Consider the following 19,961-nt stretch of genomic DNA (forward strand, 5'->3'; position numbering starts at 1 on the left):
TGTTTTGAGATTCCGTTTTTTTCTTCCATCTAAACCGGCGTCGTCCGTCACCGCTCGCCCGCCACTGCTCACGGTGGCCGTCTGCGCCCGCCACTGTCGTTGCGTCTGCCGCCGCCTGTGCCGCCCCCACCGTGCCGTCGCCTGCACGTTTTTTCATCTAAGCGATCGTGCTACCGCGCATCCGCCGGCTTCGTCGATGTCGCCGCCCGTCGCCACCACCGCCTCGTCGCCTCCCGCCACCACCGCCTTCTTGGCCCGCGAGCCGCTAGCCGCCGCTCGCCACTGCCCGTTTTTCATCTAAGCCGCTGCCCGTCGGCATCGGCCCGTCCGCCCCCACTCTGCTCGTCGCACCGTCTGACGCCCGCCGCCACCACCCGTCGCTCGTCGCACGTCTGCCGCCACTCACCCGCGCTGCCGCTCCGTCCGCCTGCTCGTTCGCGCCATCCGCCGCCCGTCGCTACTCGTCGTTCGTTCGCCGCCCGCCGCCACCACTCGCCGCCCACCGCGCCCACCGCCACGTAGCCCGCAGTCGTCGTCGCCGGACCCGCCGCTTGCCCATCCCGCCGCACACCAGCCGGGTGCCGCGGTCCACCACCCACCTCCACACTAGCCGCTGTCGCGCCACCGCTGCCATCGGCCGTCCGTCGCCCGCCGCTGTCCCGGTCGGTCGTCGCCGCCCGCGCGCCCGCTGATCGCGGTCGTCGCCCCTCCCGCTCGCTGACACCGCCTGCCCTGGGTCGGTCGTTCCGCCGCCACGCCGTCGTCGCACCGCGGCTGCCGCCGCCGTCGCGCCTGCCGCGGCCGCAGACCGACCGCCCGTATGCCGCTAAGTGCGTCTGGTCCGCCTCGCGCCGTCGCCGGCAGGTCATTGTCAGCGGCCGCTGGCCATTCGCGCCCTGCCGCCGGCCCACCCGCCCGCAGCGGTCGCGCCCGCAGCTGGCGTCGTTCGCCGTCGCTATATAAATAATAAGGCATTTATGTATAAACTCAATGTCACTGAAAGAATGTAAAGCTTATTAACAAAAATTATAATTGTTGGTGCATAATAATCGGCATAATTGGATCTAATTACCTGAACAAATTCAAACCCGAACCACAAACAATTTATCAGTAATCAGCATAAAATATCTATGCGACAAAATTAAGAGTAGTATCACATGGACATGGTCACATGGCATCATTTAGATGTACATTTAACACCATGGACCTTTGAGGTACTCTCTTCAAAATTAGATATTGCTGACAAATAAAAATAATGTTAGAGGCACACCACCCACCACAACCTCAACCACACTCCCCCCTCTCATTGCTACAGTAAACCGGGCCCCGCATGGGATTTTAAAAAATTTAAAATCCCATGTGGGACCTGGTTTACTGTAGCATTGAGAGGAGGAGTGTGGTTGGGGTTGTGGTGGTGGGTGTGCCCCTAACACCACTCGACAAATAATCAAGACTGATATCACCCGTAGTTACAACTAAGGCAATAAGAATAATATAGTCATAAATCTCAGACCATCACGCATGCTAGCAGGTGTTCCGCAAGCTAGTGAAGTGTTCTAAGATCTTCATAGAGAATGATTGATTCTAAGGGGGCTGTTTGCTTCACTTGTTTCATAGTAAAATTTGGGGAAATACCTATGGCGTTCTCGTAAATAATAGTTTTCTATAGGTGTCTTTAAACTTTGTCTGGTTCACTCCGAGTTTATAAAAATATTTTCTATGAAGTAGTCGGGGGGGATTTATAGAAATCAATTTTTTATCTATACTGGTGAAAATTACCTAGAAATTTGACGCATTTGAATAAAACAATAATTTTTGTACAAAACTTACTTATTTCCAATACTCAACACATTTTCTATAAAGTTGAATTACCTCTTTTTATATTTTGAACCAAACAAAGAAAAAGTAAAAAAAAAGGAAAAGAAAACACCACTTTTTTGGATTTCTATGAACTTTTCCTACAAATTTTAATAGAAATACATGGAAAACAAATTTTTTTGAGCACTTTTACTTTTCCTTTTTTTTATAGAAATCTTACCAAACAGCCCTTAAGAACATTCCCTCAATAATACATCTAGTAATATCACAAATGCTTTATTAGAGTAATCAAACTATTGTATCATTGGAATCATTAACACACTTCTCACAATCTACCTGCTTCCTAGATAATTTTCTGCAGAGGGCCTTCTATGTTTTTTCCCCGACCAAAATAAATTGAGACAACTTCCCTTTCGCCAGACCAATTAAAAATGGAATTCCTCTCTTAAAACAAAAGAATTAGTCAATGAATTTAGATAGGATTAATGAATTTAGAACACATGGCTTCTGTCTTCTATAGCAATACGGCTTCAATTAAAATGTTCTGCCCTAAGACAACCTTTTTTTTAATATTAAATATTGTATAGGGTTGGGGTTTTGTTGAGCAACTCATTCACTTATTCACTGTGGATTAGGTCAATTTAGGTTAGAGATTTTGAAGTAGGGTCAACGTTTAGGTCATACTAATCTCACAAAGTCAGCTATTGATTGCTTAAAAATCACCAGACACTTTTCAAGATCATGTCAGTTACTATTATAATACTCAATAAATGTAACAGAACAGTTACTTCTAAAAGTGTACTTATGCCCATCATGATGATTCTAAGACTGATATTCATTTGATGCATACTTAATGTCATAACTCTGGATGAACTTAATATTTTTCCCAAAGACAGCAGCAATAAATGCAACCAACTAGAAGGATTGTTGATATAGATAGTCAAGTACATATTCCAAAAAGTACATGAACCAATATTACTGCTACGTGATGGCATACTCGGTTAGAAGCTTGAGATGTTATCCAAGTGAGGGGATTTTCCCTTAAATTCTCACCAAAATTAAATTTGTTAACACAACGGACAAATTTGAAGATGAATGCGAACGCAAGCTAAATGGAAAAGTAAGATCCAAAGTAGCCTTATATTTTGTAGACAGGCTTGATCCCAAGAAGGTGAAAGCATTTCCTCATGACAACAGCCGTCGCCTCGCATAACAGCAATCTACTCGTCTCTTCTGCTGATCCAACAACCTGCACGATTCCACAAAGATTCGAAACCGCAGGATATTGATATGTTCAAAAGCACGGTTACATAAAAACGTAAGTAATGTCCCCCTGACAACCCTAACCCCACCCCCCACCCCACCAAAAAAAAAAGCACCCAAAAAAAGGGGGGAAATGTGCATTTATACTGAAATGTGCAACCTTGAGAGGATAGTATTAGACTATTAGTATGTATACCCAGGAATACATAGACCTTACCAGTTAAAAAGGTTCTTTCATATTAAACTGACGTACCGTTGCTTCATGCAGAAACAATGATCAGAAAAACTATAGTCACAAAGCAATTCCTTCATATGATGTTTTTACTTTAAACTCAGGGAGGGTAGACACTATGAACAGCAATTACAATGTATATTACGGCTATAGAATCTCATGAGACAACAAAAGCTTGTGCATTTACTGGCCTCCATTATACATAGTCAAACCATCTCAATCAATTCTCTCTCATTTAATCCTTGATAAGAGCAACCTCGAATCTACAATGAATGCTCTTATCCTACATTTAACATTCTTATTTCTGTTATGCTCATTTTTTCCTCCATACTGTTTTTTAACTTTTCACCACTCAACATCCAGATCTAAAAAGCATTGTTGGTCTTAGAACTATCATATAAAAGTTCTCCGTCTCTCATAGGTATTCCATGGTCACATCAGACTTCTAAAACACTCCATTTTAAGCATCCTGCTTTTCTTCAATATAGCACAGTATCCTCAATCTCACCATCTTGACAAATAACTCTTAGGCATTTCTTCACCATCAACATCACCATACAAAAATTCTTTTTACACAACAATGGATTTTGATTTTAAGTTGAAAACAGGTTTGGATTTTAAGTTGGAAAATTTTAACTTAAAATCGGGTTTGGATTTTAACATGAAAACATTTAAACAGAGATTAGGTTGGGTTTTCAAAGCAGATCTAAAAAAACTGGGGTTCTTGGACTGTTTCCTTCTCGGAAGCGCTTAATCACTCTTTCAAGAAGAAAGCAGTCCATCGCTTTCGTTGACTGCTTAGGGCCTTAGCAAAGCACCGCTTTCGCATCAAGGAGTGCCTAAGGTGCGCTTTTCGCCGCTTTCTGTAACGTTGCCCCTTTATTTAACCACTTTGTACCAATTTCCACTCGTCTCATGCAGCAGCTTAAACGCAGTTTTGACAAAAGGCTGGTGCAACAGAATATTAATAAGAACCTGGAAAATACTTACTGTATCGAAGGGCATGATCCAATATGACATATACACCAAAAAACCATAAATCTATAAAAATATGGGGGGTTCCCGCTGGTCTGGAGATTGATATATGAAACAAGACCACTTAATCACAAGCTTTTCATTTGCAGTTCTCCAAATAAAACACTATCAAATCTATTTTTGGCACTTCAAACCTCCTCATATTTATCATATTCTATTGTTTTAATCATTATTTAGCCCATATCAATTTGTATCACTCATAATTAGCCAATATTATTGATTCATCAGCTTTGACTGGATTGGATCTGCATACTTTAAAACATGATACCATATGGTCAATATGTATCAAATATCAGCCTCCCACTACTTTGAACCTTGCCTAAAACCCTGCATTTAGAAAGCCCATATGGCTTTGTCATGCAACTTTCCAGTTCTTATTTTAACTACTGACTGCAATACTGAAAAGTCCAGCATCTTTTGTCTCGCTAATCTACAATTTCATGTCACAAAACACCAAAAGTTAAGTGTTCATTTTCAGTGGAGGTGAACTTTCTATTATTATAATCTCTCAGTCACTATTTCTGACAAATAAGAAACAAAACGATGGTGAAAGACGCATGGGCTGATAATGAGGCTTCAAATCACAGTACATGGAAGGTAACAAAATAACATACCTTGCAATTAGTATAAAATCTTGTGAATATTTCAGATAAGTTGTACAGGTACTCGCATATGACATTTGGCAAGAGATTGATGCAGGCCTCCTCAACCATCTAGATGAAGTTAAACAGAAACAAGCTCATAAATCTTATACCATGAACTATGATATGCAAACCATTAAATGCATATAGCTGGAACACATCTCAACCTTATCATCTAAAAAGGTAACAAAAAGGAGGAAAACAAGCACATAGGCATGGTATCAAATTAATATAGTTATATCAAGAGCCATCTGACCTAAGAGAATAAATCCATTTATGAACATAAAAAGCAATAAAATCAGCAGTAGATGTCTTTTATGAAGAATACACACCAAGCTACAAAAAGCACCTGCTTGAGCACAAGAGCAGACATAGACAGTTGAAGCATATATATTATTTACTCGCGGAAGATCAATTGTTTTTACATAAAGGAAGCCCAAACTTCTGTGAAATAAGATTTGCAAACTGTATGATATGCATCAAACTACACTATTTGAGCACAAAGGCAACAACAGATATTTGATCCATAGAAATCTTTACTTGCTTGAGAACAGTTATTTCATAAAGGAAATCCAATTTGCTCGTAAGGAGTGGTAGCTGCAAATATATTTTAGTTTGTACATTCGTTTATAGAGGAAAGGTGAGCACCTCTTTTTCTCAATCCAGATGAAACCAGAGTTTTGCTCAAGAAGGAATAAATTGTACTACTCAATAGTTCATTGCAAGGAGGATGAAATGTATATAAGTGCACTGGAGCTAACACAAAATGAAGCTTGTTGGCCAACTAGTAATCAATGAGTCAATGACTGCTGGGGAATGAACTGGAAGATGGTTCTCCATACACTAAGAGGCAGTAGGTAAAAAATTGTATAACAGGAAATATTCAAGATTGGAGTTCAAGATTGTTAGCAGATTATGAAAGCTCTCACAATGTTTATAAATCATAAAAATAGACATGCTACTAGAAACAAAACGTTGTATTTTATTTTATTTTATTTTTCTGGTCAGCTGACAGAACTTTTGCCTAGCAGACGAACTCAATAAAAAATTCAAACATTTTTAATTTCCAATTGATTCGTAATGCAAACATTCTGAGTAAATTGGACAGAAACTAGTTGAACATAAATGTGTAATAGAACCGTTTCGTGAATCAATTAATGCTTAATAAATACCACTGCGATGCATAAGGTCTCTAATCAGGGAAATAAATTAATCATATAGTCAACAACGTTGAAGAATTAATCCATGAAAATGAAACGTCTGCTCAAGCCAAACACCATATTTTCAGAATTGCTATTTATACCTCTGCAAAGTGGATCAGATGAAGCCCCAAGATGCGTTCATCTGGATGAGCCAACACAACGGTACCATTCTGGAAAACAAAAAAAAGAAGAAATACGATAACATCAAAAGAAGTGCAGATAAAAAATATCAAAAAACTTAGAAGCATCTAAAACAAAAGCTTACATATAGAAATTCATAAACAAAACCCTACCTTCATCAGTTCTTTAATATCTTTACCAGACTTCCTGATGATGGAACATATACGAGCGTGAGCATATAACAGATATACAGCAGTATTTCCCTGTCACATGGATGAAACAATGAAAATGGAAAATAAGAGATAAGGTATAGAAATGTATAAAAAAGTATGTAGTTGACCATCAGACAGCAATACATTTTATATTCAGTAATTATCTGACAGATGGCTTGGTTCATGACTTTTTAAAAAGGAAACACTGCCCTCTGCTGTCCGTACAAGGAGTCAAAGAGATACACTCAAGCCTGAGTAAGGTATAAAGACACAGCTAACCTTGTCATTTAGCATTTGCTCAAAACTGAATGTGTAGTTAGTTGACCGGTTGTTCTTCAGATCTGCATACCTGTTTTCAAGGAAAATTAGAAAAAAATTAAAAAGACTAAGATATATCCCACATTTTCACAAGAAACAACAAAGACAAAGATGCATTTACATTTTTGTAAGAAGCAACAAACTGACTTGACGCATTCAAATTAAGCAGATATTAATATTCAAGTCTAAATTTTTTAGGCCAATTAACAAAAACCTTTATATATACTGAAAAACAAAGTGAAAACATCTGCTTTCACATCTCCATTTTCAAATTTTTGTAAGAAAATCAACAAGGCTATTAGATGTATGAAAATAGTATATGTATGGACATATAATAATTATTCATTGATAATCTTAACGAAGCTGTTCTTTAATTATTCACAACCATGTGCAGTTCTCTATGATGATCATATATAATAACTGAAGAGATATCCCAACTTCAGAAAAATGAAGCATAGTAATTCCGCAGAATGGACAACAGATAACAAAAGCAATGCACATAAAATTTCTTATCAAATGATTAGTAGTAGATATAAATTTGAGAATCAAAGATAAATAACATTTCAAAAGACCTTACTTAACAGCGCCATAGCCAACTGCCTCTGCAGTTTCTTCAAGCTCTTCGTCTGTCCATTCTGCAAGTTTCCCTGTTTAAGATAAACCATCAAGAAAATAGACATGATTAATGATATTGAACATCAATGTGATGGGCTTCCTTAATTCTGAAAATCAAATATAATGGACAAACTCATTAAAGATGCCGATAAAATATCAAATTCAAACATGACAAAGTGAGAAGGCAAATTAATTACCACTATCCTCAAGACGTGTCCTGAGTTCGGCTTTACTACGATCTTTAGCTTCATCAAGCAATTCTGCTAATCGAACAACTTCTGAGCTACGAGTCCGAAAGCGCTTTCCATCTGATCCAAGAACAAGTCCAAAACCAACATGGTTTGCTTTCGGATATAAATTGCTGTTTTCTGGAAGCCAGCCAGCTTTTCTAGCAGCCTGAGATATGTGCAGTCAAAAATAGCATAGGCCATACAACAAAAGTATGTTCTTAGGAAATATCACATGTGCCTATATCACTGGAGCAATAGCTATCAAACAGTTGATTACAGCCACAGGATTGTAGGCGCTAAGCTAATAGAAAATTCATTAGACATGATGTACCTACACTGAATAACATGCTAAAATGTAACTGCTGACCAGCGTCTGTTACATATATGATCCACTCAGCTTTCTCTTCATTAAGACGATACCTAAAATGGATTAAATAACATCAAAGACATAATTAGTATACACAAAATTAGGTTTCTCATGGAACAACAAAACAGTGAAGAAGGAGAACAAAATAGTAAAAAATGGCCTCTTTTAGAAGCCAGCAATACATTTTGCATCAATTAATAAATCATTTCACCAAAAGGATCAACTGCTTTTTAGCTGCCAAACCGTTATAAAATGAACATGCTAACGCAGAATTTCAGCTAACATCCCTTGCATGAGAGCGGAGTACTTTAAACGACCAAGTAATAGAACAGTAGAGGAACTAAAAAGTACAGTAGCTGTAAACTTTAGTTCAAGGTATACTTGATAAAATAAAATTTAGACCCAAGAACTAAGTTCTGCATTCCCAAGTGTACTTCTAAATTGTGTTACTTAAATATGCCAAGTTGCATTAAGTTTTTTCTAAGCAGTAATAATGAATTTCTGCAAAGGATTTAGAAATAGTATAGAAAACTTGTAAGGGAAAAAATGCACTGTAATCATTTATAATTTATATCAACAACAAAGTTTCTCACTGCTTATACTAAAGAACATTCTAACAGACAAATACACCATCACATTCATCGTCAAACCAAACGTAGCATTACTAGAATTCTGGCACATGTTCTGCATGTGGCACCATCTAAGAGAAGTTATAAATCTTTCTTTCCAAAATCAAAACCCCAAACATGAGGTAGGTCTAAAGGTTTCTTTTGAAAACTGAAACAAATCTTTCTTTCCAAAATCAAAACCCCAAACATGAGGTAGGTCTAAAGGTTTCTTTTGAAAACTGAAACCAAATTATTACTTTAATTCATTAGCAACAAACATGAGGTAGGTCTAAAGGTTTCTTTTGAAAACTGAAACCAAATTATTACTTTAATTCATTAGCAGTCTATCACCGCCTATGTTGCACGGTTACGGGTACGGGTACAAGTGCCAATATGGGTACAGGTACCGGTACAGGACACGACAAATTTGTAAAAGGTAGGGTACGAGGACACAGCTATTTAAAATATTCACACCTCATATATTTTATATTGGAATTAATAATTTATATGAGAACAAGGATGAGAATTAAATGTCCTATAACATTTTTATGTTTCTTTTATTACGTGGATTAAAAATTAGAAAATCACTAGTTTTTGAACTAGACATCGAAATGACCCTTCAAAATCATTTCGGAACCTAACCTATGTCCAACAAATTTCAAGAAGTGGGTTTGAAGTATAGGAGATATGTCCACAAATGCATGACAAGTGTTTTAAATTAAAACATGTATTGTATAATTGAGAACATGCCTGAATAAATGTTTGAATATATGCAAGGAGTGTCCAAGGAGTTTGGGTACGGGTACATGTTGGGTATGGTGTATGGCTTCAGTACCCAGGTAACATAGGTGACCACTGAGTGTAGAATTATTATTACTATAGCATATTTGAATGCAACCCCTGTTCACTTTTGGTAATATCTAGTGGTTGTAACTTGTAAGCAACAGCCAGCACAACACTTGTCGCATCATATGAGATGTTTTAATTCTTTCCCTCCCTTTCTGATGACTCACGATTTCAAGAAGTGGGTTTAAAGTATAGGAGATATGTCCACAAATGTATGACAAGTGTTTTAAATTAAAACATGTATTGTATAATTGAGAACATGCTTGAATAAATGTTTGAATATATGCAAGGAGTGTCCAAGGAGTTTGGGTACGGGTACGTGTTGGGTATGGTGTATGGCTTCAGTACCCAGGTAACATAGGTGACCACTAAGTGTAGAATTTTTATTACTATAGCATATTTGAATGCAACCTCTGTTCACTTTTGGTAATATCTAGTGGTTGTAACTTGTAAGCAACAGCCAGCACAACACTTGTTGCATCATAGGAACTATTATACATGATGTTTTAATTCTTTCCCTCCCTTTCTGATGACTCGCGATTTCAATTCATATAGGTCCAACAAGGAAAAGGAGCCCATAGCATTGTTCGATAAAATTCCTTCCCCACCCCAACAAAAATGAGGATCAAAGAAAACAGCATCAATGCGCATACAGAAGGTTAATGGTTGTAGCCCTCAATCAATGACTTAGAATTCTAATGTCAGCCAGTACTTGTGTATGGCCTAAAGACCACTGCATTTCCTGGTATGATACTTTTCCAGAAAGAAAATTGGGTACGTAGTGGGAACATATACTAACCAAAGAGCCGCTAGATCAGTTGATGCATAGTTAAATCCACCATCCTTCTTTACAACAATTAAAGGGATAGATTGACCTTCAATAAATATCACACGGGCACCTTCACTTTCTTCAACCAACCCCTTCTGAGTTAATTCCTCCAAAACTCCTGGAATATAAGGATTGTAGAAGCTTTCACCCTGGCAAAAGGTAGCTTATTTAAACTCATTCTAATCAAGCTACAAATAGTGTAATACCAATACGGTGCAGTACCTTCTCTTCCAAGTAAACTCCAAGACGCTTATACACTAAGTCGAATTCCTTACGGCTAATTTCACATATCTTTTTCCATGCGTTACGATACTTCATATCTCCACCCTGTAAAGAAAAGGAAATGGACTTCAACAAAAGTGTTTTCAAAGAACCAATCAGAATAAAAGGAAGATAAAAGATATGCAAGCTATCCTTTTCACTCTTTTCAGATAGTTTATACATCCAACTACAAATGATCTAGCAAGTCCAAAGGATTGCTCCCATATCTGAAACCTACAAAGCATAATATGGTTATTCACCTGCAATTGAACTACTGCTAGTTGTGCCCTCTCCTTGAAAGAAGGGTCATCATCAAACCTCTTTTTTGATGCCTTGTAGAATTCCTGAAATCAAATAAATCAACAGAAGATGAATTATCGCTCATCTAATATGGAACTGTTGAGTTAGATGAATAACATTCTTTTACAATATATCGAGTATATCGCTCATCTAATATGGAACTGTTGAGTTGGATGAATAACATTCTTTTACAATATATCGAGTATATTTACAGCAGGCACATATAAATCTAGAATGCTAAAGTTCTTTTTAGATGTCAGCATGCAAAGTGCAAAGAATCAGCAAAACCTGTGTGTTGCTCTACTTCATAGATGTCTGTGTCATAAGGTCAATACCAAAATTATCCCTAGTTAAATTATTACAAGGTATCAGGACCTTTTTGACATACAAGAATCTCCTAACTCATAGGAAAGATCACAGTTCCCTCCACTAAATACAACTTTTTATCATCTATAGACTTAATAAATGCCATCATATACAATAAACAGCATAACTTGAGCACAAGATTTTCCGCACCTGGAGATCTCCAATGGCTTGCTCCCCAACATCTTCCCAATTAGGAAACATTTCAAATAGATATTCAATCAACATTCCGAACTGTAGAATACAGACAAATGTTATTGTTCATGAATAAAAGGAATGATAAGTAAACTCAAAAACAAGCTAAAGAACAGTGAAATATATTAGGTATAGCAAAATTGAAGTCCATATTTATTTTACAAATTAAGATAATCTAGCCGAAACAAAACAAGATTCGCACACAAACACAGCAGAATATCTAGAACAACTGAATATTAAAAAATTAACAAAAAGTTAAAAACTTATATCTTGAACAACGTTATTCACATTATTAAAGACAATCCACAGTCAAAAGACTCAAACCTATATAGCTAAGTCTCTTATAGAGCATTTTGACTCAAATATCAGTGCAGTTATATCATTATCCTCAAAATTCTCTACCCATGAACTCTAGACTCAGGTATGATAGACTGAGAACCGCGAAGTATCCTAAATCATCAGAAGGATGACAAACTATTCCATATTTTTGAGGAAGAGTTTAATGTCGTCTTTTTATTTACGATGCATTTTTGGTAGAAATTGTACTATTTGTAAGCTCAAGTAATGTAATGCATCAAATCACATAATTGCATTTTAGATCAGGTTGAATTCCACGACGCTTTGATTTGATAATCAATTTCTGAGTCATTGTTTTAATAGAAGCAAAAGTAGCCCTCAATTCTTGCTATTTGAGACTTTTATTTCCGAAACTCTAGATTATGTAGGATTTGTTCCGATGAGTTGGTATAATATGTAACGTTTATCAGAACAAATCCAACCCAAACTATTCTATTTTTTGCAAGGAAATAAGTCATATGATATCTGATTAGAAGAGGAAAAAACAATATGGTTATACACATCTAAAGACTTCTTATGAGAATTGCACTATCATTTTATTTTGCTTGTCAAACCCCAACTAGACCCAAAAATTACTTACCGCGTAACCATAAGAGTCAAAATGAATTGCTAATTAAGGATCATATTTGGAGTTATTCTTATATCATATTCTATCGATGTAACATTTGTACTGTTGAGAGCAACTAATACCCCCCAACTCCCTGACAACCCTAACCCCAACCACCAAACTCCCTTCTTGTGATACCATAATCTCACGGGTATGCAAAAGTGACTCACAAGTTGATCAATAAGTCTATTAAAGTCAAAAATTGTGTATAATGCGACAGCTACATAATATTCATATGGATCATTCAGTAGCAGCAAGAAAAAGAGACGAGTCTGAGATATCCAAAAGGGATCATAATGTCCAAATTGCCCAAAAAGCCCAGAGAATGTGTCAAAAATCCTTCTAGAAAAGAAGATGACAACCTTCTGCCACAGGACAACTTAGGTACTGTGATCCTAGGAATGATGGAATAGAAATCAACTAAAGCCAAAGGCATCAGACAGATTTTTCCAGATCAAAAAGAAGCATACAGAGGTAATATTCGTCCTTGTGAGATGTGGTCTATTAGTTACATTCCAATCTCATATCAGAAAAGAAACATATCCAAAAACTTATCAAACGTTTAATAATCCTTTTCACTTTATTGTTTGATCAGTGAGAAAGACTGTACCTACCAGGCAGATTAAATTAATGTTTCACAAAGAAGTTCCTAAAATCTTTAAAAATCACTCGATTAAGAAATCATAAATTGCAGGCAACAGTAACAAACATAAGCTGCGGCACGCGGGTAAGTCTAACAAAGCTACCAAAAGTATTAATCCTACAACAGGCAATTAAAATCACAAACTTCATTCTTCGAAGTAAGAGGGATTTTCACATCTGTTAAGAGCATGTTTAAGAGAATAAGCACTAATACTCAAATTATAGTCACTAAAATCCAGCTATTGTTCAAATACAAGTTAAGAGTAAGAAACAGACACCAAAGAGTATGCACCTGTGTACCCCAGTCACCAACGTGGTTCCGTCGTAGAACATCAACTTTAGAGAATTCCAGCATTCGAGCTAAAGTGTCTCCAATTATAGTTGACCTTAAATGACCAACATGCATTTCTTTTGCAATATTAGGTGAAGAAAAGTCAACCACCGCCCTTTTAACTGATAAAAGTGGTGCCCATGTCTCAATACCATTCAATAGCATACTTTGTATATACTGCACAATAAACCATAGTGAAATTAGAGTAGAATTAGAAAAAGAATGTGCACAGCATACTTTGTATATACTGCACAATAAACCATAGTGAAATTAGAGTAGAATTAGAAAAAGAATGTGCACGTTCCAGTTTATATATAATAAAAAATAACGTGCTTGTAATCCTCATAAAACACAACCTGAGCCACCCATGTGCTTGACAGAACTACATTTACAAAACCTGGTCCTGCAACAGATGTAGACTCAATAATATCTGATGGAGGGAGATTTCTGGCAATAGCCTGCAAAATATATACATCTTATGGAGAAACAATAATATAAATAATCACAAGAGTAAACATCTGATTAATGGCTGAGCAAACGAGACAATAATATATCCCAAATATTTATGCACAAACTATGTTGTATAGTAGCCAAACCTGACCAACAGAATTTGGGTTTCTATAGTCTGTGGACTTTCCTTTGATCTTGGAAAACAAGCTCATTGCATTATTGCTGCATAACACATAATGATACGTCTTTTAGCTCGACAAAGTAAATCAAATAAATCAAATCACACCAAACTTTTTATAGAAAGTCTAGTCAAGAATTTAGTGTTAACTGTTAACCCAGCTTCTAAAAACCAGTACTACTGAAATGGGATAAAAATTAGTTTCAACAATGTTGAAGCAGGAACCAGAGAAAAAAAAAAGTTGTTCTCTTTCTTGATCAAAATTAGTTTTAAAGCAGTGATATAAGGATAAAGGCCATACCACTGGTAGTCAGCAAACTTTTGGGTGGACATAGCCACCATTGGCTCTGTGTTTCCCTCGTCAGGGAATGTGGTTTTAAGAGAGACTTCAAATAATCTTGAAATTTGTTGCTTCACGCTTCCAATTACATCACCCATCTGTGAATATCTATGACACCCCGACACGGCAAAATGGGTGCCGTACCCGTGTCGGGTGCGGTTTGGGTACGGTTCCGCAGCCAAACGGCAGGGACACGGCGATTTCATGAGGGGGACAAAATGCGAACCTGAAGGAGGGAAGACGGTCGAGGGAGGAGTAAACGACGATCTTCGAGGGAGACGAGCTGCAAGGGACGACGAGCTTCGAGGGAGGAGTCGACGACGAGATTCGGGGGACGACGAGGTTCGAGGGAGGAGCGAACGACAAGCTTCGAAGGAGAAGGAGCCGAGAAAACCCTAGCCCTAGAACGGGTCTGAAGGAGAGAGAGAGAGAGAGAGGAGCCGATCTCTTGGCGGCGTGGAGAGAAATCGGATCCGTTTCCTTTTTTTTCTTTTCACCCATCTGTGAAGTTGGGTTCGGGTTTGGGTTCAGCACCGATTTTAACTTTTGTTTTTTGAAATAGTTGGGCGGGCCATTTAAGCGGCCCGCTTAGATCTAATATTTTGCTATACTTTGGGTTGCTTACTCAATGGTGTTCACACCCAACGCGGCCTTGTGCTATAGTTTTTGGGCTAATCACTCAGGGGTCTTCATCCACAACATGGTCGTGGACGCTAGAGTTCCGGCAGAGAAGGGATCGTACCACTAAGGAGTATCTCCCCTTAGCTGATCAAACGAGATCGGCATATACCTCTTTAAATTGTTACACTAGAATTCACAAATATTGTAATTTATTAAAGAAAATTAAAAGAAAAAATTTATCAGCCTCAGGGAAAGCTCAGATACCTTTTTAGGGCAATAATTCACCACGTTTTGCCTAAGGCCGATTAATTTGTTCTTTTAATTTTTCTTTAATAAATTACAATATTTGTAAGCCAAACATGCTTGTATCTGCAGTTTTTTAACCATACACAAAAAAGTAGTACAAACACCAACACAACAATAAAGAGTTTTTTACGTGGTTAAGCCAAACATGCTTGTATCTGCAGTTCCTCATCAGGAAAATCTACAATATCCACAAATTTCAATATAGCCAATACAAACGATACAACTTTTGCATGGATGAAATTTGAAAACCCTCACTCATCTCACATACCTCAAGGAACCGCAGACACACCGAACACTGAAAATAGCTCCAAGAGGTCTGCCATCACACTACATCCCTCAAGGGACCTAATGATGTAGGATGCATAGCGATCAAATTCTTAGAGAAGCGAGACTTTCACGTGTTAAATGCAGAGACAAATGAATTATTAATTAACCATAAATAAACAACCATATCTTCCAATCCGGAAGGCCTATTGTAACATTACAAATTTTTCCTTCCGATGATCGAATACCGCTACCGATACTGATCCATAAATCAGTAAATTCTTTCCTTTCCTTCATTGTATCCTATATAATCTTCTAGTGTGAGGATTTTAACTTAGCTAATTCTCATATTATGATCTAGTTAACTAAGTCATATCATGCATACAAAGTTAGCATGTAAACCTAAACTAACCATGCTTTAAACTTTAATTAGAGATAACCCAATTGTTAAATACCTATTTTGAAACTCTCTAATTAACATAATTGTTTAATTTGATTAGTCATGTTAATGAATGAATTTTTGCATAAAAACTCTCAACTTTAGCCAAATTTGAAGATTCCTCTTCACACGGGCTTTATATACTAGTACACTCCACCTCTCCTTTTGTCATTTAAAAAAAAATTCAAACCCCATTCCCTCTCCTCTAGCCGACCAAACCCCAGCCACCTCTCCTCTTGTTTTAGGAAAAAAATATATATATTTCATAGCTTCATCTCTCAAGCTCTAGAGATTGAATAAGAATGAGAGGAGAAAGAAGGTAGTTTGAGGAATTTGGAGGAGGAAGTGGAGCAAAGTCTCAAACCTAGGTATAATTTCTTATAATTCTCTTTTCATGTTGTTATTAGGAATATAATACTAAAATTATAGGATTTAATTTAGTTTTTGGTCTTGCATGTGAGGATTTACCATTGCATGTTATATTTAAGTAAGGATTGACCCTTGCATGCCAATGAAAAGTTATAAAATTTTGATTTTTATATCTATGAGCATAGAAAATATGAAAATTATTGGTTTTCAAGCCCAATGTGATCAAGTAATAATTATCTTGCTTTGAATTAGTGTAAACATGGGTTGCGTGTCGGTTTATGTAATATAAGTATTCATACAGAAATTATAGCATGATACTCTCCTAGTAAGAAGAACATAACTTACTCCATACATATCTAAATATAGTTATTTTTCATGTTTCATAAACTAGACTTCTGTAGCTTTCTTTTGAGACATCTTTTGTTTGATTCTAAGATCAATTACTTGTTCTAAACTATAGTTAGATGTAATGCATGTGTCTAAAATAGTTTGCCTGAGTCATGATCATTGTAGAGAACATAACTCTCAACAAGTGCATTGCATTCATAGAATTCTTTCTGTTCCTAGAGCTAGACTCAATCATCTTTATGTTGGCTCAAGATTGAATTATTTGGATAACATTTGATAAGTCTAAGCCTAGTTTTAATATATAGCATATGCATTGGCAATTTCAGTCTGCCCCCCTCGTGTTAATTTGTATGTATCATGCATTATAAAAATAAAAGTTTGATGAAACTCATGGGACTTGGAAGCTAATCTATCATACTACTTATATGTCAAATATGAGCTCATTTTGTATAGTGTTAAGTACCCGAAATGAATTATTCATTCGAGAGAGCAATCTCTATTTTTTTCTGCTACAGTTTTGATAGGTGTAGTTTATTGAGAGCATAACTCTTACTATTTACCATGTATTGATATAAATTTTTTATATTACAAAAGTAGGCTCATATTAGAGTCATATGGAACTAGTTTCATATATTTTGGATATTGATTGCTTTATCATTCATCCATCCCAAACTGTTGCATGTACACTACTTTTGCTGCTGTGCATATTATAGATATCGGATGTAAGCATCTAGAGTGTTTCTTATAACATGATATAAGTTTTAAGTTAGAAAATTTATAAAAGACATAGTGTTTAGAATCTCATGTGGGTATACATGTATGTATATATAGGACATAGAATCTATTCGTTGGCCGAGAGGATCCTGGCATAATCGGTAGGTAACCTTTCATTGTCTCCTCTCAAGTCTTTGAGAGTTCGATTGATTACCTCTTGAAATTCCTGTGAGTTAGTTTCTCACGCTAAGTTGTATATCTTATCACTTTCGTAATATTCCTATTTGATTCGCTTTATGCATAGGCACTTTGTTGATTGCTTAATCATTGCTATCCTAATGTTGCTTATTTTTGTTTTATACCATTGATATTCACTTGAATAATTATATTGTAGCATTTTGACTTGCTTCGATGGTTTGACTATTGATAATGATAGTATTCTTTTCTTTGTTGATGATTGATAGTCTATATTCATGGATTATGCCCTGTGTGAACTAAGCTTCACCGGTGGGTGGTAATAGTAATGGGTCCCGGTGGGGACAATGCCCTGTGTGAGGACACTCACCGGTGGGTGTATAAAGGCATGCACAGTTTATTGATTATCCTATGATTGGGGAGTTTGGAATCCTGAAAACTAGACCTTGATTATTCACGTTGACATGTTATTTCATTTCGATCAATGATCATGATATAAGTATGTGTTTGTTGGAAATTTGCAGTAAAAAGACAATGAAAGAAAAATTGACTTGTATTCCTCTCAAAATCAATTACAATTTGGATTCCGATTATAAAAGAGAGGAGAATGAATTTGATTCTCCCCTTTGTTTAATTCTGGGTTCTTCACGGCGGCGATGAGATGCCTCCCTCGAATGCTCGCGTCGAGTTTGCTTCTCGTTGACGATCCGAACGTCTTGATTCACTGGAACGTGATTTTCTCCTCACGATTTGACGCTGTGGAGAACTTGCGTGGCAAGTTTTGGAAAATAACTCTTGACGAGTTGATAACTCTGAACGAGTTTTAGAAGAACTTGCAGAGCAAGTTTTGAACTCTGATTGAGTTGATAACTCTGAACGAGTTTTAGAAGAACTTGCAGAGCAAGTTTTGAACTCTGACCGAGTTGATAACTCTGTACGAGTTTGAACTCTTGAAAAAGAATTGATTTGAACCGAAAGTCGGTTATAAGCCAAGGCCGAATAATTTCAAAGGCTTCAATAAAAGCCTTCCAAAATGATTCAAGAGCTCCTTCAAGTCGCTGATCTCCAAAGCTCTCTGTTGCTGCAGAAAGCTCAAAGATGCCCGATCAAGGATCCCCAAAATGTCAGCTCAAAAAAGAGCCCCTGAACTAGTTGAGTTTCCCCCTATTTATAGGGGATTACGCACAGTTGTGCTGTTTTAGAGATTAACTCTGCGTTTCTAGACTGAAAACGCAGAGTTGAGCCTGTTTAAAGGCTGAAAACGCACAGTTGTGCTGTTTTAGAGATTAACTCTGCGTTTCTAGACTGAAAACGCAGAGTTGAGCCTGTTTAAAGGCTGAAAACGCACAGTTGTGCTGTTTTAGAGATTAACTCTGCGTTTCTAGACTGAAAACGCAGAGTTGAGCCTGTTTAAAGGCTGAAAACGCACAGTTGTGCTGTTTTAAAGATTAACTCTGCGTTTCTAGATTGAAAACGCAGAGTTGAGCCTGTTTAAAGGCTGAAAACGCACAGTTGTGCTGTTTTAGCGATTAACTCTGCGTTTTGATGTTGAAAACGCAGAGTTGAGCATGTGCGCTTTGACTCTGTAATGCAGAGGCGAACCTTAGGCGGGCTTGGCGGGCTTCAGGCTAAGTCCAATGTTCTGATGAAGTCCAGTCTTGCAGACGGACCTCAGAACATAATTTGCTGCGAAGAACAGGTCATAACTTTCAAATCGTAAGTCGGAATTAGACGAATTATATATGAAAATCGGCTATCTCGACAAGACGGGGCCATCCGAACCGAGCCAAAGGCTTCGGTTCGCTTCCTCTATTTTGCCAAATTCCTTACGGTTTGAGAGATATCTGCATTTTAATATGAAGAGACCGTCAATTTGTAGTCTCTTTTGCTAGAGCTTTGCACAGATCGTCCTCTTGTAATCTTCGTCTTGGCTCCTTGAAAATATGAGAGTCGTCAGGTTGTAACTCCCGATGTTGATTGTGAATGCTGTTGAATTGGGGCCTTCATTAGTTGTTGTGAAGGTCGTCAGATTGTAACCTTCTACGTGAAAGTCCTCAAATTGTAGCCTTCTGGAAGTCGTCAGATTATAACTTCCATCATCGGTGTTTGATGAGGGATTAACTATCTATTGTGATTTTTAGACAGCCTACAGAACCCCCTCCAAAGTTTTCGAAAGTTCGCGGTTGACTGGGACGAATTTTCGGAATACTTTGGATCTCAACTCTGATCTCGGAGCTGTTGATTCTTTGTCACAAAGGAGTTGTTCTCTGCACTCGCTTCGAAGGTAGGCTTGGTTGAAGGGATTTGCCACGTAGGACCTGTGTGAAGGTATGCGCCATAATCCT

The 19,961-nt window shown here is 37.5% G+C and overlaps 1 protein-coding gene across 1 annotated transcript; it reads right to left on the reverse strand.

Moving 5' to 3' along the window:
- LOC109840245 (arginine--tRNA ligase, cytoplasmic-like) lies at nt 2,636-14,847 on the reverse strand. Its single transcript, XM_020408815.1, has 16 exons — nt 14,322-14,847; nt 13,989-14,064; nt 13,749-13,850; nt 13,354-13,569; nt 11,414-11,494; nt 10,858-10,941; nt 10,559-10,663; nt 10,307-10,485; nt 8,022-8,106; nt 7,654-7,852; nt 7,419-7,488; nt 6,803-6,872; nt 6,485-6,574; nt 6,293-6,361; nt 4,963-5,061; nt 2,636-3,067 (listed from the first exon to the last, which is right to left on the reverse strand). The coding sequence occupies exons 1-16, from the start codon at nt 14,564-14,566 to the stop codon at nt 2,957-2,959; spliced, it is 1,881 nt and encodes a 626-aa protein (XP_020264404.1). The 5' UTR covers nt 14,567-14,847; the 3' UTR covers nt 2,636-2,956.

The sequence above is a fragment of the Asparagus officinalis genome, chromosome 5 (assembly GCF_001876935.1).
Source record: "Asparagus officinalis chromosome 5, Aspof.V1, whole genome shotgun sequence".
Taxonomy (NCBI): domain Eukaryota; kingdom Viridiplantae; phylum Streptophyta; class Magnoliopsida; order Asparagales; family Asparagaceae; genus Asparagus; species Asparagus officinalis.

What these genes read in the sequence shown, in the direction of transcription:
- LOC109840245 (XM_020408815.1), bottom strand. Translation starts at nt 14,566, where the DNA reads ATGAAATCGCCGTGTCCCTGCCGTTTGGCTGCGGAACCGTACCCAAAC. An exon ending in AAGTTTGCTGACTACCAGTG is followed by an intron (nt 14,065 to 14,321) that starts GTATGGCCTTTA and finishes TGTGTTATGCAG; the next exon opens with CAATAATGCAATGAGCTTGT. An exon ending in AAGCCATTGGAGATCTCCAG is followed by an intron (nt 10,942 to 11,413) that starts GTGCGGAAAATC and finishes ATTTGATTTCAG; the next exon opens with GAATTCTACAAGGCATCAAA.